Genomic DNA, 23,388 nt, shown 5'->3' with positions numbered 1-23,388 from the left:
AGGTTTTTGGACTCCCATCCTATGTAGGAGAAGCCACCAGGCGGATGCATGATGAAGCATAAGTAGCTGCCATGACTAGGCTGGCCAAAGGCATAACTGGATCTGGAATGGAAAAAGTCAAGGCCAGAGGAGATGCTGACATCTGTAGATAGTCCATGTGAGTAATCAGGTCCTGGACTGAACCAGACAGCTGCTGAAGCTGAAGGGCCAGTTGCTGGAGCAGCTGCAGAGTGGATGACTTACCATTGCAATCTTTCACGCTCAAGATAGATGAGCCCTTGGACCGCTATTGAGTTTATGCTGCCTATCTGGCCAATGGCTAGGTGGGCCCCCAACCGGTGGCAGGCAAGTCACACCCTGGCAGAGGCTAAACCAAAGAGTGGCTCTTAGAAGAGCCCTTGTGGGTTGACTGGACAGACTCACGACCAGGGGATAGCTCTTAAGATAGTTCTTGGAGGCTGACCTGACAGAATCAAAACCAGGGGGTTGCTCTTGAGAGCTGGCCCCACAGAGTCGAGGTCAGGGAATGAGCAGGAACAGAAGACCTGGAGACCAGGGACAACAGGAGATGCAACTGACACACGCTGGAACAAGACGCAAGAAATGAGTTGGAACAAGGCTGGAGACAGGCTGGAACTAGGCTGGAGGAGTAGACTGGTGCAGGGCTGGAACAAGGCTAGAACAGGACTGGAGGAGAGGACTCAAACAAAGCTGGAACAGGACTGGAGAAGAGGACTTGAACAAAGCTGGAACAAGACTTGAGGAGAATACTGGTGCAAGGCTGGAACAAGGCTGGAACAGAACTGGTGGTGAGGACTAGAACAAGGCTGGAGGAGAAGACTGGTGCAAGGCTGGAACACAGCTAGGCATGGCTAAATGACCCGTTGTGAAGGCATTGCAGAGAGTCCAGAGGTTCCTTTTAAAGCCCCAGCTATGATGTCATCATAGGGCATCTTCCTCGGGTTTCCCATTTCTGGCCCAATAAAACCCGGGCTCCCTGTGCACGCATATATCTAGGAGAGCCGGTGCTGACCTGCTCTCCTGAGGTACATAAAAGAGAGGCCCATGCGAATGGCAGGGTGCCCAGGCATGGCAGAGACAGGGGCACAGGTGGCCCGCCAGACCAAAGAGGCAGTCCTGAGTCCTGGAAGGTGCCACGGAACCCAACTGTGACACCCCCCAACATCACCAGACAAGCTGAGGCATGGAGCATAGCCATGGCCATAACACATATTCCTGGTGTAAATGCTGGCATCCAAGTCAGGCACACTTACCCAGTATTCTACAGCTACCTGCATAACTTTTCAGAATGCCCCTGACACACCCATGCCCCTCCCATGGCCGCACCTCCTTTTGGAATTCACACGATTGGAGTTAGGCACTCTGCCTTATAGAACAGTACACAGCCAGATGCACAAACACATTTTAATGAGTGCTGATTATCATCAATAATTGCTTGTTGGCATCCAATTATTGATGGTTAAGAACTCATCAGCCAATTAAATTTGCACACACATCTCGGCAGTACGCCCAAATTTGGGCACCATATACACAGAATGCAGGGTTAAGTGATTTAGGTCCACTGTTTATAAAATAGCGCTTAGCACTTACATTCATAACTGCCAATTATTGATGCCAATCACACATGTAAGCACTGCAATTTTGTAAACTAGGTGCACTTTTACAGAATTGCCTTTTATTTTTTTAGACCTTAATCTCCCTGTACTGGCTTCAATATTACTATGAGATGGGGGTGTTCCATCTTGAGGGTAGGAGGTAATTACTGACACAAAACCTATTTCTAGGGGCTTTTGGGGCAGATGGGTTTCACTTTGTTATTGGAGCTGTTTAAAAAGGAATCAGTCCCAAAAGCTCCAAGATTCTAAACATCAGAGTCATTCAAATGATACCGTAAGGCACTACTGCCCTATTTTATAGTACCTGAAAAAAAATGACAGACCACCATGCAATAGTAACTTACCAGGACCAGATGGTCTTAAATGGAAAACTGTGAAGCAGGCATAAGGAACCTTCCCATAGAACCACAAGCCCAAGTAGACTGCAGACCCTTTTGGCAGATTTGCTTGGTTTCTTCGGTAGCTGCTGGATCATCTTTGGGTGGGGAGGTGTTATATAAGAATTGGAAGTAAGCAAATAAATGAATAAATAATTTCTTATACAGCACATCTTCTGAGAGAAGAATCAAAACACTGTATATCATCTACTACTATATACCCTTGGAGGAATGTACAAGTTTTGACCCTCTCCAAAGTTAAACACAAAAAATACTTCTTTTAAGATTTCGCAAATCAAGGACTTTAATGTCCAAGATTCTGGGGATAGCTGTTGGACACCTTTGTGATCAGGCCCATCCTCAGACTATTGAGAAGGAGGGCTCCCTCCAATGCTATGGCTGGCCTGAGGGATCCTCTTTCAAAGCTGTGCTGTGCAGGAATGACCACACTGAAAGTTTAGTTATATACTGCTCATTACATGAATCTGAATCATCATGGATCTGAAACAAAGGCAAAATAAAATGTTGTACTGAAGAATAGCCTTACTGGATACACCAGTGGTCCATCTAGCCCAGTATTCTGTTTCCAACCTGGCAGAAACCCAAATAGTAGCAACATTCCATGCTACCAATCCCAGGGCAAGCAATGGCTTCCCCATGTCTGTCTCAATAGCAGACTATGGAGTTTTTCTCCAGGAACTTGTCCAAACCTTTTTTAAACCCAGATACACTAACCACAGTTACCACATCCTCCAGCAACAAGTTTTTGTTGAGTGAAAAAATATTTCCTCCTATTTGTTTTAAAAGTATTTTCATGTAATTTCATTGAGTGTCCCCTGGTCTTTGTACTTTTTGAAAGAGTGAAAAATCGATTCACCTTTACTCATTCTACACTACTCAAAATTTTGTAGACCTCAGTCATATCTCCCTTCAACCATCTCTTTTCCAAGCTGAAGAGCCCTAACATCTTTAGCCTTTCCTCATATGAGAAGAGTTCCATCCAGGGGCGTAGCCAAACTTCGGCAGGAGGGGGGGTCCAGAGCCCGAGGTGAGGGGGCACATTTTACCCCCCTTCCCCGGCACCGCCAACCCCTCCTGCCATTTTTGACCCCCTCTGCCAACACCGCCACCGCCACCTTCAACCCCCCCCCCCTTCCCGCCGTTGCCAACCCGCGCCATCTGAAGTCCTCTTCTCCAGCATGGCCGCATTTCTGATCTGCAAACAAGGCTTCTGTTTCTGTGAGTCTGACGTCCTGCACGTTGTACGTTGTACGTGCAGGACGTCAGACTTACAGATACAGAAACCTTGCTTTTAGATCAGCAACGCAGCCACGCCAGAGAAGAGGACTTTGACTGGCGGGGGTTGGGGACCCCCACCAGTAAAGGTATCCAACGGCGGCGGGGAGGGGGAGGGTTTGCGGCGGAAGGGGGGTCGAGAGGGTCGGCGGCGGCAGGGGGGCCAGGGCCAAATCTACAGGGGCCCATGCCCCCGTGGCCCCACGTAGCTACGCCCCTGGTTCCATCCCCTTTATTATTTTGGTCGCTCTTCTCTGAACCTTTTCTAATTCCGCTATATCTTTTTTGAGATATGGCGACCAGAACTGAACACAATACTCAAGATGGAGTGATACAGAGGCAGTGTGGTATTCGGTCTTATTTACCATCCCTTTCTTAATAATTCTTAGCATCCTGCTTGGTTTTTTGGCCACCACCACACACTGGGCAGAAAATTTCAGCCATTCGGATGCCCAGTCTTCCAATTTCCTAAGGTCTTTCTGCAATTTTTCATAATCCGCTTGTGTTTTGACAACTTTGAATAGTTATGTGTCATCTGCAAATTTAATTACCTAATTCATCGTACTGATTTCCAGATCATTAATAAATATGTTAAATAGCCCTGGCCCCAGTACACACTCCTGCGACAATCCACTATTCACCATCCTCCATTGAGAGAAATGGCCATTTAACCTTACCCTCTGTTTTCTGTCCAATTACCAGTTCCTAATCCACAAAAGAACATTGCCTCCTATTCCATGACTTTTTAATTTTCTCAGGAGTCTCTCATGAGGAACTTTGTCAAAAGCTTTCTAAAACTCTAGGTACACTACATCAACTGGCTCACCTTTATCCACATGTTTATTCATGCCTTCAAAGAAATGAAGGAAAAATTGGTGAGGCAAGACTTCTCTTGGCTGAATTCATGCTCATTCTGTCCCATTAAACCATGTTTATCTATGTGTTCTGTAATTTCATTCTTTATAATAGTTTACACTGTTTTGCCAGGCACTGATGTCAGGCTTACCAGTCTGTAATTTCCCAGATCACCCCTGGAACCCTTTTTAAAAATTGGTGTTACCTAGGCCACCCTCCAATCTTCAGGTACTATAGATGATTTGAATGACAAATTTGAGTATGCTTTTGGTGGGTCTTGAGGGGCTCACACATTCCACCACAAGTGTATTAGTTAGAGTGGATTATGGGTCTGGTCCTCTTCTCCACAGTGCACTGCAGTGACCACTAGGCTACTCCAGGGACCTGCTTGCTGCTTCAATAGGATTGGCCCTAACATTTGAAACTGTGATACAGGCTGGTATATACTGTTTTATTCACATCTTTGGGGGTGGGAGGAGGTCAGTGACCACTGGTGGAGTAAGGGGGTGTCATTCCTTTATCCCTTCATTGGTCATCTGGTCATTTAGGGTACTTTTTTGTGATTTAGTCATGATTGAAACAGGTCTAGACCAAAATGTCCAACTTACAGCCCTAGACATTTTTGCTTTGTTCCATTATGACAGAAAAATGTTCAAGTGTTAGAAACACCCAAATCCCACCCATAACACACCCCTGACACGCCCCCTTGTGATTTCAACATATTGCAGATGAACAGCATAGAAAAAACATCTAAAAATTGTTTTAAAAATAGCAATTTGGATGTTTTTGCAAGAAAAACGTCCATCTGCCAGTTTATACCATTTTTGGCCTTTTTCTCTTTTTGAAAATGTGCCCCATAGCATAATTAGCAAAGATACAGAAAAGGGCAACAAAAATTATAAAAAAGTATAGGATGACTTCCCTATGAAGATAGAAACTGAGCAAAAAAGCTCTAGATAGCTCTTTAGAGTGACCACACTAATGTCCATATACTCAATGGTTTTGAATAAAGAGGCCTCAATAGCCCAGGGTACCAACTCAGTGGACACACCTGATAAGGCTTCTATCATGGGCCAACAATTCTCTGAAAAAACCTACAGAGTGAAATACATCAAACAATCTGTCGTAAAAAACAGAGAAATTGTGTTTGGGAAAAAAATTTAAATTATTGGATCAAAATAAAAGTGTAGTCCACAATATAGAAGCATAAAGATGACAAATGTAAACCGGAAGGGAGAAAAAATAGCAAAACGAGAAAGACCAATTAGCTGTGAGTCACTTCAGTAATAGTTGGAGTACTTAGCTTCAAATCCCGGGCAAGAATCAACGGGAGGCGCCTCCACATATGAAGAGTACATACTATCCGTCTTTAAATCACACAGAATTTCTCGCTCTCTCTCTCCACTGAGTTGGTACCCTGGGCTCTTTATTCAAAACCATTGAGTATATGGACATTAGTGTGGTCACTCTGTAGAGCTATCTAGAGCTTTTTTGCTCAGTTTCTATTATTATTTGGCTCTAGGCAGATTTGTTGAATTTTTTCCCTATGAAGAAACATCAAAAGAGGCAAGAGCTCTTCAGCTTGGATAAGAGACTGCAGAGGGGAGATATGATAGAGGTCTATAAAATTGCAAGTGGAATTGAAGGGTAAACATGAATCACTTGTTTACACTTTCCAAAAATACAGGGCTAGAGGGGCACACAGAGAAGCAGTATAAAATTTGTTTTACTCTTTTGGGATCTTGCCAGGTACTTGCGACCTGGATTGACTACTGTTGGAAACAGGATATTGGGCTTGATGGACCTTCAGTCCGTTCCACAGCAGGCAAAAGTAGAGGCTAGCCAAAGACGAATCTACCACTGGAGATATAATCCAACAGTCTTTATTTAGAGCAAATCAAAAAAGGACCCTTCGGTCTGTCCCAGCATGGTGATGATCATGTATTAGCTTCAAAATGCAATGTGTCTACATCTTATTCTTTCACCCCACATTTCTAATTTGACTACTATATGTATGTTTCCTTCTCACAGGCTATGGAGAGCAAACTTCTGATTGGCGGAAAGAACATCATAGACCATACGAACGAACAGCAGAAAATGCTGGAACTGAAGAGGCAGGAAATTGCTGAACAGGTAAATAAGGGGTACAATTCAGGTTTGCAAGACATGCAGACAAGTCCAGTTTTCAAACTGTATTTGATGAGTATGCATTGTTGTATCTGCATACATTTTGGCTGAGAACCGGACTACTCTGAAGAGCTTGGTTACGCTAAGAATTGGTGCGTAACATTCAGCCCGGTGCAGTCAGTGGTTTTTAAGCCACTGACTGCTGCAGGCAGTGTTAACCCCAGATATTCAATGCTAGGCCATGTTTGGACTCCAACATTGAATATCCAGCTATGTGTGGCCCCCTGAAAGTTAACCAGGCATCAACTGATATTCAGCATGGTACGTGATTCGTTGGGCAAATAAAGTTATGTGATTACAAAACCAGTTGGCTGACTGAACATCACCACTAACTGATTAAATAGCGGCCTCACCAAAACTCTGCCCATAGACCACCTGTGATACCCCAGGCAAGGGTTATAGGGTAGCCCTGTGATGAACTCATCCAGACAAGGTCTATAAATGTGAAAGTAAATGTTTTTATTCACCTGAGCTTTGGGACCTGTTGATTCACAGACCAGGAACATCAGATGCAATGGTTTCTTTTATTCAGTAACAGTCTTGAGTAGGCCTCTGGCTAGGAAGCCAAGCAGTCTGTGGCTGGTGGGGGCTGCCCTGCCCCAAACACAGCCTGTAAGTTCTCAGGTCTTCTGAGACTCAGATCTGGCTCCAGCCAGGCCTCAGCAAGGCTCACAAGTCTTAACAAAAAGCAAAGTTCGCTTACCTCAGTCAGGTCACAGCAGCTAAACCTGTTCAGTAAAGGCATAAACTTGGGCTTCAGTTCTTCCTTTCCTGGGCCTCCATAACCTCAGCCTGGCCCTGTCTTTTACTCTCTCAGGTATTGACTCCACCCCTCCTGGCTCACTTCCTCCTGGGGCAGGACCAGAGCTCTTAAAGTGGCCCAAGTTATCGAAGGGACTTTTCTTCTCCCTCACACCGTACTTTGGCTTGCTGGTTTGCAAATGGCCATTAAAGCTGATATTCAGCAGCACTACCTGGTTAAGTGCTGCTGAATATCAGCAGCTAGCCAGCCAGTGGAGTCAACTGGGCAGGAACCTCTCCTGAGAGGTTAAACCCCTTTGAATATTGGGCCCCAGATTTTTTGTACTACTCGAGGACTGGGATTGTCCTTGAGTAGTACAACAAATCTACTTTTTTTTTTAACCCAGTGGAATGTTGGAAAAAAATTACACATAATGGCTCAAGTAGAGGAGTGTGGTAGCCGTGTTAGTCCACTCTTTAGGTTATCAATAGAAATCAAACAAAATAAAACATGGAAAAGAAAATAAGATGATACCTTTTTTATTGGACATAACTTAATACATTTCTTGATTAGCTTTCGAAGGTTGGCCTTCTTCGTCAGATCAGAAATAAGCAAATGTGCTAGCTGACAGTGTATATAAGTGAAAACATTCAAGCATTACTATGACAGTCTGACAGAAAGGACTTAACAAGGATCTGGGGTTCCTAGCCCATTATAAACCATAAAGCTGTATGTCTCTGTTGATCACCCCACCCCTCACCTATCCACACCCATCCTGTTAGAATATCAATGATATGCTTTGATGTCCCCATGCATACCTCCGACCCACCCCCATCCTCCCACCCTGTCAGACTGTCATAGTAATGCTTGAATGTTTTCACTTATATACACTGTCAGCTAGCACATTTGCTTATTTCCGATCTGAGGAAGAAGGGCAACCTTCGAAAGCTAATCAAGAAATGTATTAAGTTATGTCCAATAAAAAAAGGTATCATCTTATTTTCTTTTCCATGTTTTATTTTGTTTGATTTCTATTGATAAACATAATGGCTCAAAAATCTGTCTATCCATCTGACCAATTGTCCATCTGTTGGCAAAATAAGTCTCTGAAAACTAAATAGAATGGGGCCAGGTGTAGCATGGGAAAAACCTGAAAAAGCATGAGCTAAAAAAATGGGACATAATAAACTGGGGGTTCTGGCAAAATAAAGTACCCCAAAACATGACCCAATGCATTTCTATGGGAGAGGCTATTTCAGCAGCTGCAGACAGGGTAGGATTAACTTTCTGATGAGTACTAGAAAACAAGCACCTCAGGCCCCTGCATTTAATATAAATACATTTTGAAACTCCCTTTAATGGGGCTTTACATAATTTTGACTGCAGAGGAAGAAAAAGCAGGTAAGAACCGCTGCTCACCAACAATTCCTAACAACTAGAGGGCAGTGCACAGGGAGTGGGGAGATAGACAGACCTCTGGGGACAGCAGAGCTCTGGCCTCACACTCCCTATTTCCCCATACATAGACATGCCAAGTCACACGCATTCAGCATGTGACACACGCAGTCAGGCCCCTTGTCGGCACTCTTACATCAAGTCCTCTCTGGCCAGACCCGGGATCCTTCCTACTGTCGCAACTTTCTGTTGCCGCATAGGCAGGATGCAGCAGAGGGAAAGAAGCCTCAGAGTGGCCAGAGAGAGCCTGATATAGTGCCGGTGAACCTGCAAGTTTGTAGAGCCCACGTGGGAGGAGGAGGCAGGCAGAAGGAAGAGGGAAGGGAAGATGCCAGACACGCAGGAGGAAGGTGATGGGAATTTCTGCACTTGAATGGAAGGGGTAGGAACAGGGAGGAGGGAATACTGCACTTGAATGGAAAATGTTGCACGTGGATGAAAGAAAAAGGAAAGAAAGTTGGGAGAGGAGAAAGGAAGGGATGTCAAGATGGGGGGGGGGGAGAGAAGAAGAGATGCCAATAGTGGGAGGAAAGAGGAGAGAAGAAGAGATGCCAAGGTGGTGGGGAAAGGAGAGGAAGAGATGCCAGGATCTGCAGGGAAAGAAGGAAGAAGGAGACATGCTGGACCTGCAAACACCAGGAGCAAGAAAAGAGAGAGGAGCACTTGCTGGACCCCTGGGGTCGGGGGTGTAGAGGGAGGAAAGAGAGAGGGAGAGATGCTGGCTTAGGAGGGGGAAGACAGGAAGGAAAGAAGAGAGATGTCAGCACATAGGGGGGTATAGGGGCTCAGAAGAGTTATGATGGATAGGACAAGAATGCTCAATATGGCAGGAAGATAGGAGCAAGGACACAGGGGTCATGCTGGGTAGGAGATAGGGACCCAGAGAGAAGACGGATGGTGGGCATAGAGAGAAAAGAAGTGCCAAATGGACAAAGCGACTCTAGCAAGATAGTTAAGAGAAGACAGAGGAAAGCAGAAACCAGAGACTGGGACCAACACCATTAGAAAAATAATGACCAGGTGACAAAGGTAGAAAAATAATTTTATTTTCTATTTATTGATTAGAATATGTCAGCTTTTGGAATGTGCTTCTGCCAGAACTGGTTTTAGACAAGCTGAGGCCCATAAGAAAAACCTCACTCATTGGCTTTCAGTCTCCAGCATAGTGGTGATAAATCTCCAGCTTTGGGATGGGCCACCCTTGGTGTCTCTGCATATACACTCTTCATTCTGTCCAAAGCTGACTTACAATGTAAAAATTCTCTCTTGAGAGCCATTGCATTTCTCATCTGAGGGGACCAATGCAGTATACTATGTTATGTTTTAATGCAGCAGTTTGATCAACATTTTCCTGTTTTAGTTTTACTCCTGATACAGAAAGACTTCCAGTTTGGGAAAATCTTGAGTAAACCCATTGCACTTACTTAGCACAGTTGTGTACTTTTCCCTTAGTATAGAGCATTTACACCAGCTCAAGACTAGCATAATGATGCAGCCAAGATTCCTGGTGACCCAAGTAGGCTACCTACCCTTATCAACCCCCCCCCCCCCCCCCCCCCAGGCCTAGCTAGGTGGGTCGCCAGGGGAGCAGCTGCTCCCCCAAATGGACTTCCGATGGTGCCGTCACCTATTTTACATGCGATCTGTCACATTTAAAATGTGCACCGGCGCTATCAGCAGTTCACTCTCTGCTATCCCCACACCCTCAACCTAGCTACGCTTCTGTCCCCCCCCCCCCCCAAACTCTCTGGACCCATGAAGTCCACAAATGTCCTTGATGATCCACAGCTCATCAAACCCTCAACCCCACTCCAAAGATTTTCCTGATGACCTCTTTCACTTCCCCTTTCCAACACAAAATACACTGGAGTTGCCATCATTTCCAAGATTGAGGCATGGAGATAGGAGCAAGTAGGCATCACTCCTGTCTCCCAATGTTGGAGATGTGCAGGGGGTTCTGGGGGCATCTGGAGGTCTGCTTGAGCTCCCAGTGTATTTTTTCTGGAAGAGGGATTAGGGGAGGAAGAAGGAAATTGCAAGGGGCCACCTAGGACACCAGGGAAATCTTCAGGGATGGGAGGCAGGAGACCAGGGTCCACAGGCCACCAGGGACAAGAGTCGGAGTCCAGCCTGGTTTTGTTTATATCTCCCTTCCTGTCAGAACATGAGTTAATTCCTGCTCACACACAGGAGGGAGAGACCTTTTATTCTATACGCTGAGAAGGGGCTTCTCAGTCCTCGATGCAATTAACACTGTGTTAGAATGATGCACTAAATTTTTGCACATAGTGTTCTGCTATACATGCTAAAAAATATTTTTACTCCAGAAACCATAATCTAATGGCATGCAAATTACCTCTTATGGTAAGAAGTAAGACCAGATTGATTTCCAGGAAGGAATGATAGTAAAATATTACCTGGCTCTTTTCTACCTTATACATTATTTTTTAAGATGAGTACTTCAATGTTAGTTCTACACATTTGCCTTGTTACCTAATTTTAAATTAATTATCTTAAGGTTTCTATCCACTTACAGCAGGAAACCAAAGTCATCCTCTGTCTATACAGTGGGGGAATTTCTGGTATCCTTGCTCCTAGTTTTCATCTCTTCATCTTAAAGAATTGAGAGCTATGCATATTCTAATCAGGCTGGTAAAATGGCTGGAGCCTGACCAACCCCAAATACCTTATATACTCATTATCATTCAAATTGCTGCTATTTGACCGGCCAAGCGATTTCTGCTTAACCAGTGATTCATATTGTTTATCTGTTATCCACCATGGCATCTTTTCCAGTCACACTCTGGTTCATTCAGCCAGTCTGAGTCATACCTAAAACATTATACTTCCTTTTAATTGATATTTTGTAGACATTTAATTCAATTTAAGGATTTATATTCTACCTTTTCAATCAGTGTAGTGGAAAGCAGATTACAACAATGAAAGCAATATCAATAATACACAATTATCTTGAAAACTTTGCATTCAAGGCCATTCCCCCAGAAAATAAAGGCCTTATTGTAACAGTTCCAGAGAAGCAGGGGTGTTCTGCTCCAGCCCCAACCCTCCAGCAGCCTACAGAGAAGGGAAGGAGTGAGCAGAAAACAGTTATTCTACTCCATAATCCAGCTTCCTCTTTTCCTGTCCCTTCTGTTCCTGGTCCTCCATACCGCCTCCCCCACAACACACACACACATAATCTCCATTCTGCTGCATCCATTAGTACAATATTCAAAAAGGTGAATCTACTCCCATGTTGCCTGTACAGAGGGTATAGTCCCTCCTAATTAAGAATGAAAAAAGCCAAACTACCATATTTGTTGTTTTACATAAGATACAGCAAGTATACCGGATCTTACTTCTGTCTTTGAAAGGAGGAAAAGACTTCAGATGCTCGGCTTGTTGTTGTGAATTTTCAACTTTAACTGCCGTGCGAACTTCCTCATCAGTCATAAAAACCTCCATTCAGTGAATTTTATTTATTAATTGTTTTTCTTAATTTTCTTATTATTGTCTTTCTATCTAATGTTTCTAGTGTCTTCCATATCTGGAACCCTAAAATTCAAGGACACTTATCTTGATTTTGATATGATTCATATCGGTTTGCTCAACAGAGCGCCTCCATTTCACAGCCTGCTTCCTCAGGAGTCAAACTGCCAGCCATTCACATTTTGTGTCCTGATATTGTTCATTCGGTCTATCTAGGCTTCTTAGACAAAATCAAAATGACGCCAAGCTTTTTTTAAAATAGACGCTGTCAATTTGTGAAATGGAGGCAAGCCGAGTATCTGAAGTCTTTTCCTCCTTTCAAAGAGAGAAGTAAGATCTGGTATACTTGCTGTATCTTATGATTAGAGGTTTCTCATTAGCAAGATTCTTGCCATATAGTTAATGCAATATTGCTTTACTTAAGAACATAAGGACATATGAATAGCTATACTAGGTCAGACCAATGGTCCATCTAGCCCAGTATCCTGCTTCCAGCAGTGGCCAATTCAGGTCAAAAAACCTGGCAGAATCCCAGATAGTAGCAAGATTCCATGGTACCAATTCCAGGGCAAGCAGTGGCTTCCCCATGTCTATATGAATAGCAGACTATGGGCTTTTCCTCTAGGAACTTATCCAAACCTTTTTTTAAACCCAGATATTGTCTTGTCTGAAAAGAAGGTGAGCCCTTAGGTCCCGCAAGGCCACAAAGGACCTCAGAGGACAGCCGTGCAACCCCAAGTCTTCACCCGCGGCGACCGCCGTTCAACGAGGGTTGAGCCCCCAGCTGCAGGCGGCCAACAGGACTTCCGGAACCGCGGGGTTGACGAACTGACCCAATACTGGAACCAGGAGCCACGAGGGCAGGAGGAAAACAAGGGAGGCCAAAACAGGCAACAGGTCAGGGCAGGCAGCTCACAGCGTAGTCGAAACAGGCAATAGGTCAAGGCAGGCAGCTAGCAGAGAAGTCCAAAAACAATGCAAAGGTCAAAACCAGGAGAGCAAGGAAAACAAACTGAAAACTGGAACACACGGAGACTGGTCTCGGGAAACAGAACCTGAAACAATGTCCTATCTCAGGCCTGCTCCTTAAATACTGTCCGCATTCAACCACCCAGCCCCAGCCAACATGGCCGGCCAATCAGAACCCGGTTACTGACAGAATCCTTCTGATTGGCTCTGTCCGACCTCCCAGGCGGGACTACAGCACCGGCCTCCCAATCTCTGAGGTGGAGCTTCGGGTTCCCGCGCCCGAAAGTGAAGGAGACGCCGGCCATCGTGTCTCGGCGCCATTCTCCCCACTGGCACGAGTACGGACCCCATAGCCGGCGATCGAGAGCCCAGCAGCCGCGATCGCCGGCCCACGGCCTCGGCCCCGGACTGGGCGGCTATCACCGCGGCGAGCCCCGGCTCTCTGCCAAGGCCTCAAGAAGGCCGGCCCTCGCCATGATGGACACCGGCTCCTGCTTCCAGCGGAGGAGCAGCCGGAGGGAGCAACGGATGTGACAGTATCCCCCCCCCCCCCGGATGCCCCCTTCCTCCTGGGTCCTGGTTTTTGAGGATAGCGATCATGGAAGGCCCGTACCAACTCCGGGGCATGTACATTGGTAGCCGGCTCCCAGGAGTTATCCTCGGGACCGAAATGCTTCCATGATAACAGGTAGAGCAGCTTCCCCCGGCGCCTCTTGGAGTCTATGATTTCTTCAACTTCGTACTCGGGATCGGGGTCAGCCTCTGGAACAACTGACTCCTTACTCTGTGGATGCCACTTAGACCCCCGAAAGACCTTCAGCAGAGAAACATGGAAGGCGTTATGGATCCGTAGAGTTCTAGGTAGCCGCAGGCAGTATGTCACTGCTCCGATCCGAGACTGGATCACAAAGGGCCCGATGTACCGTGGCCCCAGCCTCCGAGAGGGCACCCGGAGCCTCAGGTATTTGGTACTCAGCCATACCTTTTGCCCCGGCTGCAAAACCGGGGCGGGGCGCCGGTGCCGGTCTGCAAATGACTTATACCTGGCGGCTGCTTTCTGTATTTGCTCTCGGGCCATGTTCCAGACTTCCCGCAGGTCAGCAAGGGTTTGAGTAACCATGGGCGTAGTCAGAGGGAATGGGCGGAGGCAGCCGCGGATGCTGTCCATATACCATAAAAAATGGAGATTGCCCAGAGGCAGAGTGCTCACTGTGGTTATAGGCGAACTCGGCCCATAGGAGAAGGGATGCCCAGTTATCTTGCCGCCTGTTGACAAAAGCCCGCAAGAACCCCTTCAACGTCTGGTTAATCCTCTCAACCATCCCGTTGGTCTGAGGATGGTAGGCAGAGGAGAAATGGGTAACAACCCCCAGGGCGGAACACAGAGCTCTCCAGAATCGTGAAGTGAACTGGGCTCCTCGGTCACTGATGATCCTGACTGGCAGCCCATGGAGCCGGAAAATGTGCTGGATGAACTGCTGGGCTAACAGTGCTGCCGACGGAAGCCCTGGCAGGGGAACGAAGTGTGCCATACGAGAGAACTGGTCTACCACCACCCAAATCACAGTGTGCCCCTGGGAGCGGGGAAGATCCGTAATGAAATCCATAGACAATTCCTCCCAGGGGGCTGCAGGAATGGGCAAGGGCTGCAGATCCCCCCAGGGGCGCCCCACCACAGACTTAGTCCAGGCACAGGTGGGGCAGGTCGTGACAAACTGAAGGATATCTTGATTCATACGAGGCCATCGGTACTGTCGAGAAATCAGACGGAGGGTTTTCTGAAACCCAAAGTGTCCGGCCCATACAGATGAATGTCCCCAATGCATTACTTTTTCCCAGTTCTGCGGAGGCACGAATTCCTGTGTCGGGGACCTGGGGCCGCACAGAGGCAGGCCGGATCCAACATAGGATGAGGTTCCTCAATATCCTCTGGAACTTCGAAGGCTCTGGAGAGGAAGTCCGCAGGGGTATTCTGCGCAGCCGACCAGAACACAAGTTGAAACCGGAACCTGGCGAAGAACAACGACCAGCGGGCTTGCCGCGGATTCAGCCTTTGAGCCTCCTGCAGATACAAGAGATTCTTGTGATCCGTAATCACTGTAAATCAATGCTCTGCCCCTTCCAGCAGATGTCTCCACTCTTGCAGGGCTAACTTCAAAGCTAGCAATTCTCTATCTCCTACAGTATAATTGCGTTCAGCTGGGGAAAACTTTCGGGAGAAGAAGAAACAAGGTTGACGCCGGCCTTTGGCGTTAACTTGAGAGAGGACTGCCCCGGCGCCCAAAGCAGAGGCATCCACCTCTACCACAAAAGGTTTGTCCGGATCCGGGGCCTGAAGGATGGGAGCGGATTCAAATGCTTTCTTCAACTGACTGAATGCCGTTAGTGCCTCGGCCGGCCAGTTCCTAACATTTGCATGCTTCTTAGTGAGCGCTGTCAGTGGAGCTGTCAATTGAGAATAATGGGGAATAAATTGACGATAGTAATTAGCAAACCCCAGGAACCGTTGCGGCCACTCCCGGATAGCGCGGAGTTTGTCTGGATCCATTCGCAGACCACCAGGTAATAGAATATGTCCCAAAAAAGGCAGAGTCTGCTGGTGAAAGGAGCATTTGCTGAGTTTGGCAAACAAGCGATACTGCCGCAAGCGCCGGAGGACGGTCCGAACATGGGCCACATGCTCTTGGGGATCTTTGGAAAAAATCAGGGTGTCATCTAGGTATACAATTACCGTAGAATAAAGCAGGTCTTCAAGGGCGAAGTTCATGAACCTCTGGAACACCGCTGGAGCGTTGCACAGGCCGAAGGGCATCACCCGGTATTCAAAGTGCCCCTCATGCGTATTAAACGCAGTTTTACATTCGTCCCCCTGCCGGATACGAACCAAGTTGTAGACTCCACGGAGGTCCAATTTGGTGAAAATCTGGGCCCCCTGCAGCCGATCAAACAACTCCGGAATAAGGGGCAGAGGATATCGGTCCTTTATGGTGATGGCATTTAGGCCCCAGTAGTCAATGCAAGGCCTCAAGGAACCATCTTTTTTGGTCACAAAAAAGAATCCTGCTCCGGCAGGGGACGTGGAGGGGCGAATGAACCCTTTCTGGAAATTCTCCCGGATGTAAGCTTGCATGACCTTCGATTCCTCTCAGGACAGAGTATAGAGTCGGCCCCGCGGTGGCATCTTGCTGGTCATCAGATTAATAGCGCAATCAAAGGACCGATGTGGGGGTAGCACATCCGCTTCCACGGGACTAAACACATCAGCGAAATCCCGGTACTCCTCTGGCAGAGCAGCTTGACAGACTGGCACAGTTCTAGGAGTAGCCACTACCGCGGGGCAGCTGGATTCCCGACCCTTCAAACAGGTCTCAGTGCAGGCGCCACCCCAGGCTTGAATCTTCCCTAAAGTCCAATCTATTACAGGGGTGTGACACCGTAACCAGGGCAGGCCCAGTACCACGGGATGAATGGTACGGGGCAAAATCAGAAATTGAGCCTCCTCACGGTGGTCTTCCCCCACCTGGAGCCCCAAAAATGGAGTCACCTCCGTGATAGGCTGGGGTAACGCTGTCCCCTGGATGGACGTCACTTGCAAAGCGGGCTGATAGGGCAGTATAGGCCATCCCATCTGCCGCAGGAGTTCCTGACAAATGAAATTTCCCCCGGCCCCGGAATCCAATAAAGCTCAGGTGTGAACCACCGTCTCCTGTCACCGCAGGGTCACCGGGAGAGTAATCAGGTTGTCCGGTAGGGGATTAGAGTGCCCCAAGACCCCTCCCCTCAGGGCGCCTTGGGAGTGGCGTTTCCCGGCCGTGCGGGGCAAGAGCTGATGAAGTGACCAGCCTCGCCGCAATACAGGCAAAGGCCGCACCGAAGGCGTTGAGTCCTCTCAGACGGGGTTAATTGTTGACGGCCGATGACCATGGGTTCCTTGGAGGCCTCCCTTGGCCCTTTGGAGCCCCGTCGGGGGGAAAAGTACCCGACTAGGCCGGGACCCGCCTCTGGACCCCCTCCGCCAGTCCGCACGGGCTCTACCCTCTCCTGGAAACGGGTGTCCACCCGGACACAGAGCGAGATCAAGGCGTCCAGCTGCCCTGGAACCTCCCGACCGGCCAGCTCATCCTTGATTCGATCCTGAAGCCCTTCCAGGAAGATAGCAGATAGGGACTCTTGATTCCAGCGCAACTCTGTCGCCAGGGTTCGAAACCGGATAGCATAGTCCGCCACGGTCCCTTCGCCCTGTTGGATCCGCAGCAGCTCAGAGGCGGCGGAAGACGGCCTTCCGGAAAGGTCAAACACCATGCGGAACCGGCGCTGGAACTCCGCGTAGTTGTCCAAAAGCGGATCTTGTTGTTCACATAGCGGGGACGCCCAGGCTAGTGCTCGTCCCGTTAGCAAGGAAATAACATAGGCCACTTTTACCTGGTCTGAGGCAAAGGTCTCCGGTTGCATCTTGAAGTATAAGTTGCACTGGTTGAGAAACCCCCGGCAACTTCCAGGGACACCATCAAACCGAGTAGGCTCAGGGAACCGAGGTCCCGGGAAGGACCCTCCCGGACGTGGAGCCACTGCAGCGGCCTGGTGTGCCGCAGCGGCCTGGTTCTGAACCTGGACCGTGGTTAACTGAGAGCAGACATTCTGCAGGGCCCCCGACAGGGCGTTCAACTGCTCCTGCTGCTGCTGGAGAATTTCAGCCAGGTCCCGTAGATCGGGTTGCGTAGGCGAGCTCATGGCTTCAGGTTCCTGTCTTGTCTGAAGAGAAGGTGAGCCCTTAGGTCCCGCAAGGCCCCAAAGGACCTCAGAGGACAGCCGTGCAACCCCAAGTCTTCACCCGTGGCGACCGCCGTTCACCAAGGGTTGAGCCCCCAGCTGCAGGCGGCCAACGGGACTTCCAGAACCGCGGGGTTGATGAACTGACCCAATACTGAAACCAGGAGCCAGGAGGGCAGGAGGAAAACAAGGGAGGCCAAAACAGGCAACAGGTCAGGGCAGGCAGCTCACAGCGTAGTTAAAACAGGCAATAGGTCAGGGCAGGCAGCTCACAGCGTAGTCGAAACAGGCAATAGGTCAAGGCAGGCAGCTAGCAGAGAAGTCCAAAAACAATGCAAAGGTCAAAACCAGGAGAGCAAGGAAAACAAACTGAAAACTGGAACACACGGAGACTGGCCTTGGGAAACAGAACCCGAAGCAATGTCCTATCTCAGGCCTGCTCCTTAAATACTGTCCGCATTCAACCACCCAGTCCCAGCCAACATGGCCGGCCAATCAGAACCCGGTTACTGACAGAATCCTTCTGATTGGCTCTGTCCGACCTCCCAGGCGGGACTACAGCACCGGCCTCCCAATCTAACTCCTCTGAGGTGGAGCTTCGGGTTCCCGCGCCCGAAAGTGAAGGAGACACCGGCCATCGCGTCTCGGCGCCATTCTCCCCACTGGCGCGAGTACGGACCCCATAGCCGGCGATCAAGAACCTGGCAGCCGCAATCACCGGCCCACGGCCTCAGCCCCGGACTGGGCGGCTATCACCGCGGTGAGCCCCGGCTCTCTGCCGCGGCCTCAAGAAGGCCGGCCCTCACCGCGATGGACACCGGCTCCTGCTTCCAGCGGAGGAGCAGCCGGAGGGAGCGACGGATGTGACAGATATTCTAACCACTGTAACCACATCCTCTGGCAATGAGATCCAGAGCTTAGTGGCCTAGTGGTTAGGGTGGTGGACTTTGGTCCTGGGGAACTGAGGAATTGAGTTTGATTCCCACTTCAGGCACAGGCAGCTCCTTGTGACTCTGGGCAAGTCACTTAACCCTCCATTGCTCCATGTAAGCCACATTGAGCCTGCCATGAGTGGGAAAGCATGGGGTACAAATTAAATAAAAATAAACTGTTTGTTGAGTGAAGAAATATTTCTTCCTATTCATTTTAAAAGTATTACCATGTAAGTTCAGAGTGTCCCCTAGTCTTTATACTTTTTGAATGAGTAAAATAATCTGTTCACTTTTACCCATTCTACATCGGCCAGTGCAGACAGTTTTCATTGCTGCCTCTTCCACTGACCTGCCTTGCATTGGGAGGACCATTGGAGGGAGAGGAATTGCGAGAGGATGGACCTGGGGGGGTGGCAGAGTTTCAAGTTTGCATGCACCGCTTTCTAGACAGATCGTCAAAGCAGTTTACAATATTAAAAATTCATATAAGTAAACGTAAAAGTATAAGAATGCAAAGTTGCAATACTCAGGAGAGGGGGAAAGGATAGGAAAGGAACTCTCAGCAAAACCTCCAACATGTCCTGCATGACATTAGCCTCTCATCTACATCATTCATCCCAAAATCTTTACAAGAAAGGTAAGTCTTGAGGGACGTTTTAAACTATGGAAGTATTGGAATCCTACACACATGAGATGGAAGTACATTCCACAGACTGGAACCAGTAACACTAAATGTTGTGTCTCTAAAGGTAACAAAAGAGAGGGAACAAAGTCAAACTAAAGTCCAAACAAAAAAAACAGCACCACGGGCCTTTAAAAATGGAACACAGTTCATTAAAGAACTGTGTTCCATTTTTAAAGGCCCGTGGTGCTGTTTTTTTTGTTTGTGTCTCTAAAGGTATCCATGAAGAGGAGATTCTATCTTAAGGAGCGGTGTATGTGAATTTGAATACCGAATTATGTAACAGGAGAGAAAAAGTGGTTGACCAGAATGATAGATTTTATAAACCAAAGTCAAAATTTTGTAGATGATGCGAGACTCGACCAGTAGCCAATTGCACTGTTTTCAGGATCGAGATGACGTGACCAAATTTCCATCTACCAGTGATAAGCTTTACTGCAATGTTTTGCGTACATTGAAGGTGTTTAATTTCTTTTTGGAATAAACCTTTTGAACAGCACATTGCAATAATCAATCTGAAAGATAACCAAACCGTGTATCAGAATACAGGGCTTTGGTCTCCAGCAAGTAACAGATAGAATGAATCTGTCGCATCCTGTAGAAACACTTTTTAACAACCAAAGAAATATATTAGCGAAAATTCAAATTTGAGTCCTAGTAAGTAACATAGCCTTGGTCTTATCAGAGGAAGGGAGAGATACTGAAACTGATGAGCAGTGGGGGAGGACGGTTCAAGTACAGGCGGCTCTACAATTAGGCAGCCATGGGCTTTTTGCTAGGCTCACTCAGTGATAGCTACGGCCCTTCGTAGGAGCCTACTGTATCAAGGAACCCCCATGCTTAGGTTCTGTTATAGAATACTAACATGCCAACTATCAACATGCCTAAAATTTAGGCACTCACACTTATACCAGCCATAGAGCTGGTGTAACTATGTGTAGAAGTGCGGCAAAGATGTATGTAACTTACAGTATACTGTTAAATTATATGCATAAGTGGGAGCCCTGTCTGTCTCCTACCCATGCTTTCCCCTAGTGCATGGCCCCTTACAAATATGCAGTACTGTAGGATAAGTGGGTATTTGCAGAAGAGCACTTAGGTATTACACTAGCATTAACAGGCATAAGATTGCACATATAAATGCTAATATTCTAAATACTTATGCATATAAGGTGCCTAAATCTGTGCACCTTAAGTGTTACTGTTAAACAATGGCCATGAATCCCTCACTCCAAGGACCATAAATGCTAACTCTGCAGCATTTGCTGTCCCAGCTGACCCAGGAAGCAGAACACATAAAAAAATAACATTAGAGTTGCCGTACTGGGTCAGATCAAGGGTCCATCTAGCCCAGTATCCTTCTAACAATGGCCAATCCAGATCAGAACTACCTGACAAAATAACAAAAATTTGCAAGATTCCATGCTTCTTACGCAAGGTCTATTATATCTCCCCTCAGTTTTCTCTTCCCCATATTGAAGAGCCTGAACCTCTTTAGTCTTTCTTCATTTGAGAGCAGTCCCATCCCCTTAATCATGTTGGTCTTGCTTCTCTGTACCTTTTCTAATTCTGCTATATCTTTTTTGAGATGCAGCAACCAGAATTGCACACAATATTCAAGGTACAGTTACACCATGGAGCGATGCAGAGGCATTATTTTATTCTTTGTTTTTTGTTTGTTTTTTTTTACTTTATTACACTTAATATTAACATTCACAAGATATTGAATGAAAGAAAAAAATAACTTTCATAAAGAACAATAGATAATAACTAGTCAGTATTTAGTCCACAACATATTTCAGGCCCAGATCCAAGAAATAATACAAAAGGAAAAATGGATGTTCATGCTGAATGGACGTCCATCTCACATACTTTCAAGTAGGCTTGTATTCTGTTCGAAAATATGTGTGAGGTGGACGTCCATTTGGGACATTCTGATTTGGACGTCCCTATCCTGACTTGAACATCCTTTTAAAAATGCCCCTCCACATATAGGTGAATTTTCAGCTGAAAACTTAGGATCCTCCTGTATAGTTGGCCAACAATAGGGAACATTTTAGGCACCTAGATTAGGATCCTACAGTTAGGAGCTCGGCGTTTTTTGAATACTGGGCCCAGAGACACTTGAGAGATATCCATGTGTTAGCTTCTTTTTTCCTTTTCCCTGCATGCCAACAGGAGGTAAAGTAATCTCAGTACACCCTAGTTCTTTCTAGAACTGTCCCGTCTCCAAATTCTGATATGCAGATGTCTGCGTATTTATTATTACCACTTGATTGCACACAAAATCAAATACAAGTTCATAGAGGGTTAGAAATACACTTAATACAATACCATATCCTTGGCATCCTTTACTTTTGTTAATGCTGCCTTGATGAGTGATATTTTCTTTCCTTTCCTTTCCTGATCTGATATAGAAACGCAGGGAGCGGGAAATGCAACAGGAGATGCTTCTGCGAGATGAGGAGACTGTGGAACTCCGTGAGACCTACACCTCCCTGCAACAGGAAGTGGACATCAAAACCAAGAAACTCAAGAAGGTACAGTGCATTAGTACTGTCATTCTAGAGAAGAGAGCAGAGTCAACACCCTTCCTCTCTCACCTCACTGGCTGAACAACCCAAGGAGCTTTTATGACAGGAGACGGCATGAGCCTATCTGGCCCATTCTGTGGGCTGAAGCCAGTGGGTGGAGCTTGCCGCCATATTGTGTGACCTCAAACATTCAAAAACACTATTGAAAACAATAGCAAACTTGTGAGGTTTATGACTGCCTATGTGTGTGTGTCTTGTTGTTTTTTTGTTTTTTTTTACAGCTTTAATTTATTTGAAAGCTTCCCATAGGTTTGGCGCCATGGGAGTCCCCAAAACTCGGCCCCAATGCTCAGGCAGAGCATGGAGGAATAAAAAGATAGTTTATTTTCCTGCAGCTAGCATTAATGAGGGTTTCATGTCTATTTCTTCTTTTCTATACATGTTTTACTGAAGGGTGTGACTCAGGTTTTTTTTATAGCTGGCAGCAGGATGAGGAGCTGAGGTGATCACCTCCTTATATGGTGTTTTATCTTGCTGCACCTCTCGCCTGGAATAGACTACCCGAGCCTGTACATCTAGCCCCGTCTTTGGCCGTTTTCAAGTCCAAAATTAAAGCCCTTGGGCTGGATTGGCTGCTGTCGTGGACAGGATGCTGGGCTCGATGAACCCTTGGTCTTTTCCCAGTGTAGCATTACTTACTTACTTATTTACCACTGCTTTTGACTCCTAACCACTACTCACTCGCCCTGTCCTTTTATCCTCACCTCTTTATTCCCTTACCCTTATTGTTCTGTCTGTTTACCTGTCTTATCTAGATTGTAAGCTGTTTGAGCAGGGACTGTCTTTTTGTGTATGGTGTACAGCGCTACGTATGCCTTGTAGTGCTATAGAAATGATAAGTAGTAGTAGTAGTTTAGCCCTGCCCAGTGCTTCCCAGAATGCACTTGGCAGGGCCTGGGCACCACCATTTTGTTCCGGGCAGGCCCAAGGCAGGAGACAGGAGCAGTTGCTCCTGCCCTCCTGCCTCCACCTTGTTGTAAGGTACAGGGAGGGGTGGGGTGTGGGTCGGGTGCAAGAGAGAGGGAGGGAGTGTGTGCCTGCGCAGGGGAAGGGGTTTGGTCCGGACCACCAGGGAAAAATTTTTTAAAGGTTCCGGGAGGGGGGGCGGAGCTCTTGATCATTGGACCACCAGGGAAATTTTTTTAAAGGTTCTGGGGTCGCGGGGGGGGGGGGGGGGGGGGCGTTCATGGTCCACTGGACCACCAGGGAAAGTTTAAAAAAAGGTTTGGGAGGGTCAGGGTCCACTGGACCACCGGGGTAACAGTGGCGGTCCAGTGCATCAGAACTGTAAAATGAATTTGACAGCAGTCTCAAATCCATTTGACAGCTCGAACTCGCAAACAGTGAGGATGCTCAAAGCGGGATCTGTGCAGCTCATTTACATGTGATCCCCTTTGTGAATC

At 47.2% G+C, this 23,388-nt stretch overlaps 1 protein-coding gene across 1 annotated transcript in view; it reads left to right on the top strand.

Moving 5' to 3' along the window:
• The window catches only part of KIF3C (kinesin family member 3C), a 178,390-nt gene that overhangs the window by 106,371 nt on the left and 48,631 nt on the right, over nt 1-23,388 (top strand). Inside the window, exons 2-3 of the mRNA XM_030195540.1 lie at nt 6,197-6,298; nt 21,809-21,931. Coding sequence (XP_030051400.1) covers nt 6,197-6,298; nt 21,809-21,931 — 225 coding nt within the window. The remainder of the gene's footprint in view (nt 1-6,196; nt 6,299-21,808; nt 21,932-23,388) is intronic.

This window comes from Microcaecilia unicolor, chromosome 3 (assembly GCF_901765095.1).
Source record: "Microcaecilia unicolor chromosome 3, aMicUni1.1, whole genome shotgun sequence".
Lineage (NCBI taxonomy): Eukaryota > Metazoa > Chordata > Amphibia > Gymnophiona > Siphonopidae > Microcaecilia > Microcaecilia unicolor.
Note: the sequence above shows the minus strand (reverse complement) of the source record. Positions and strands in the feature narration are given on the sequence as shown.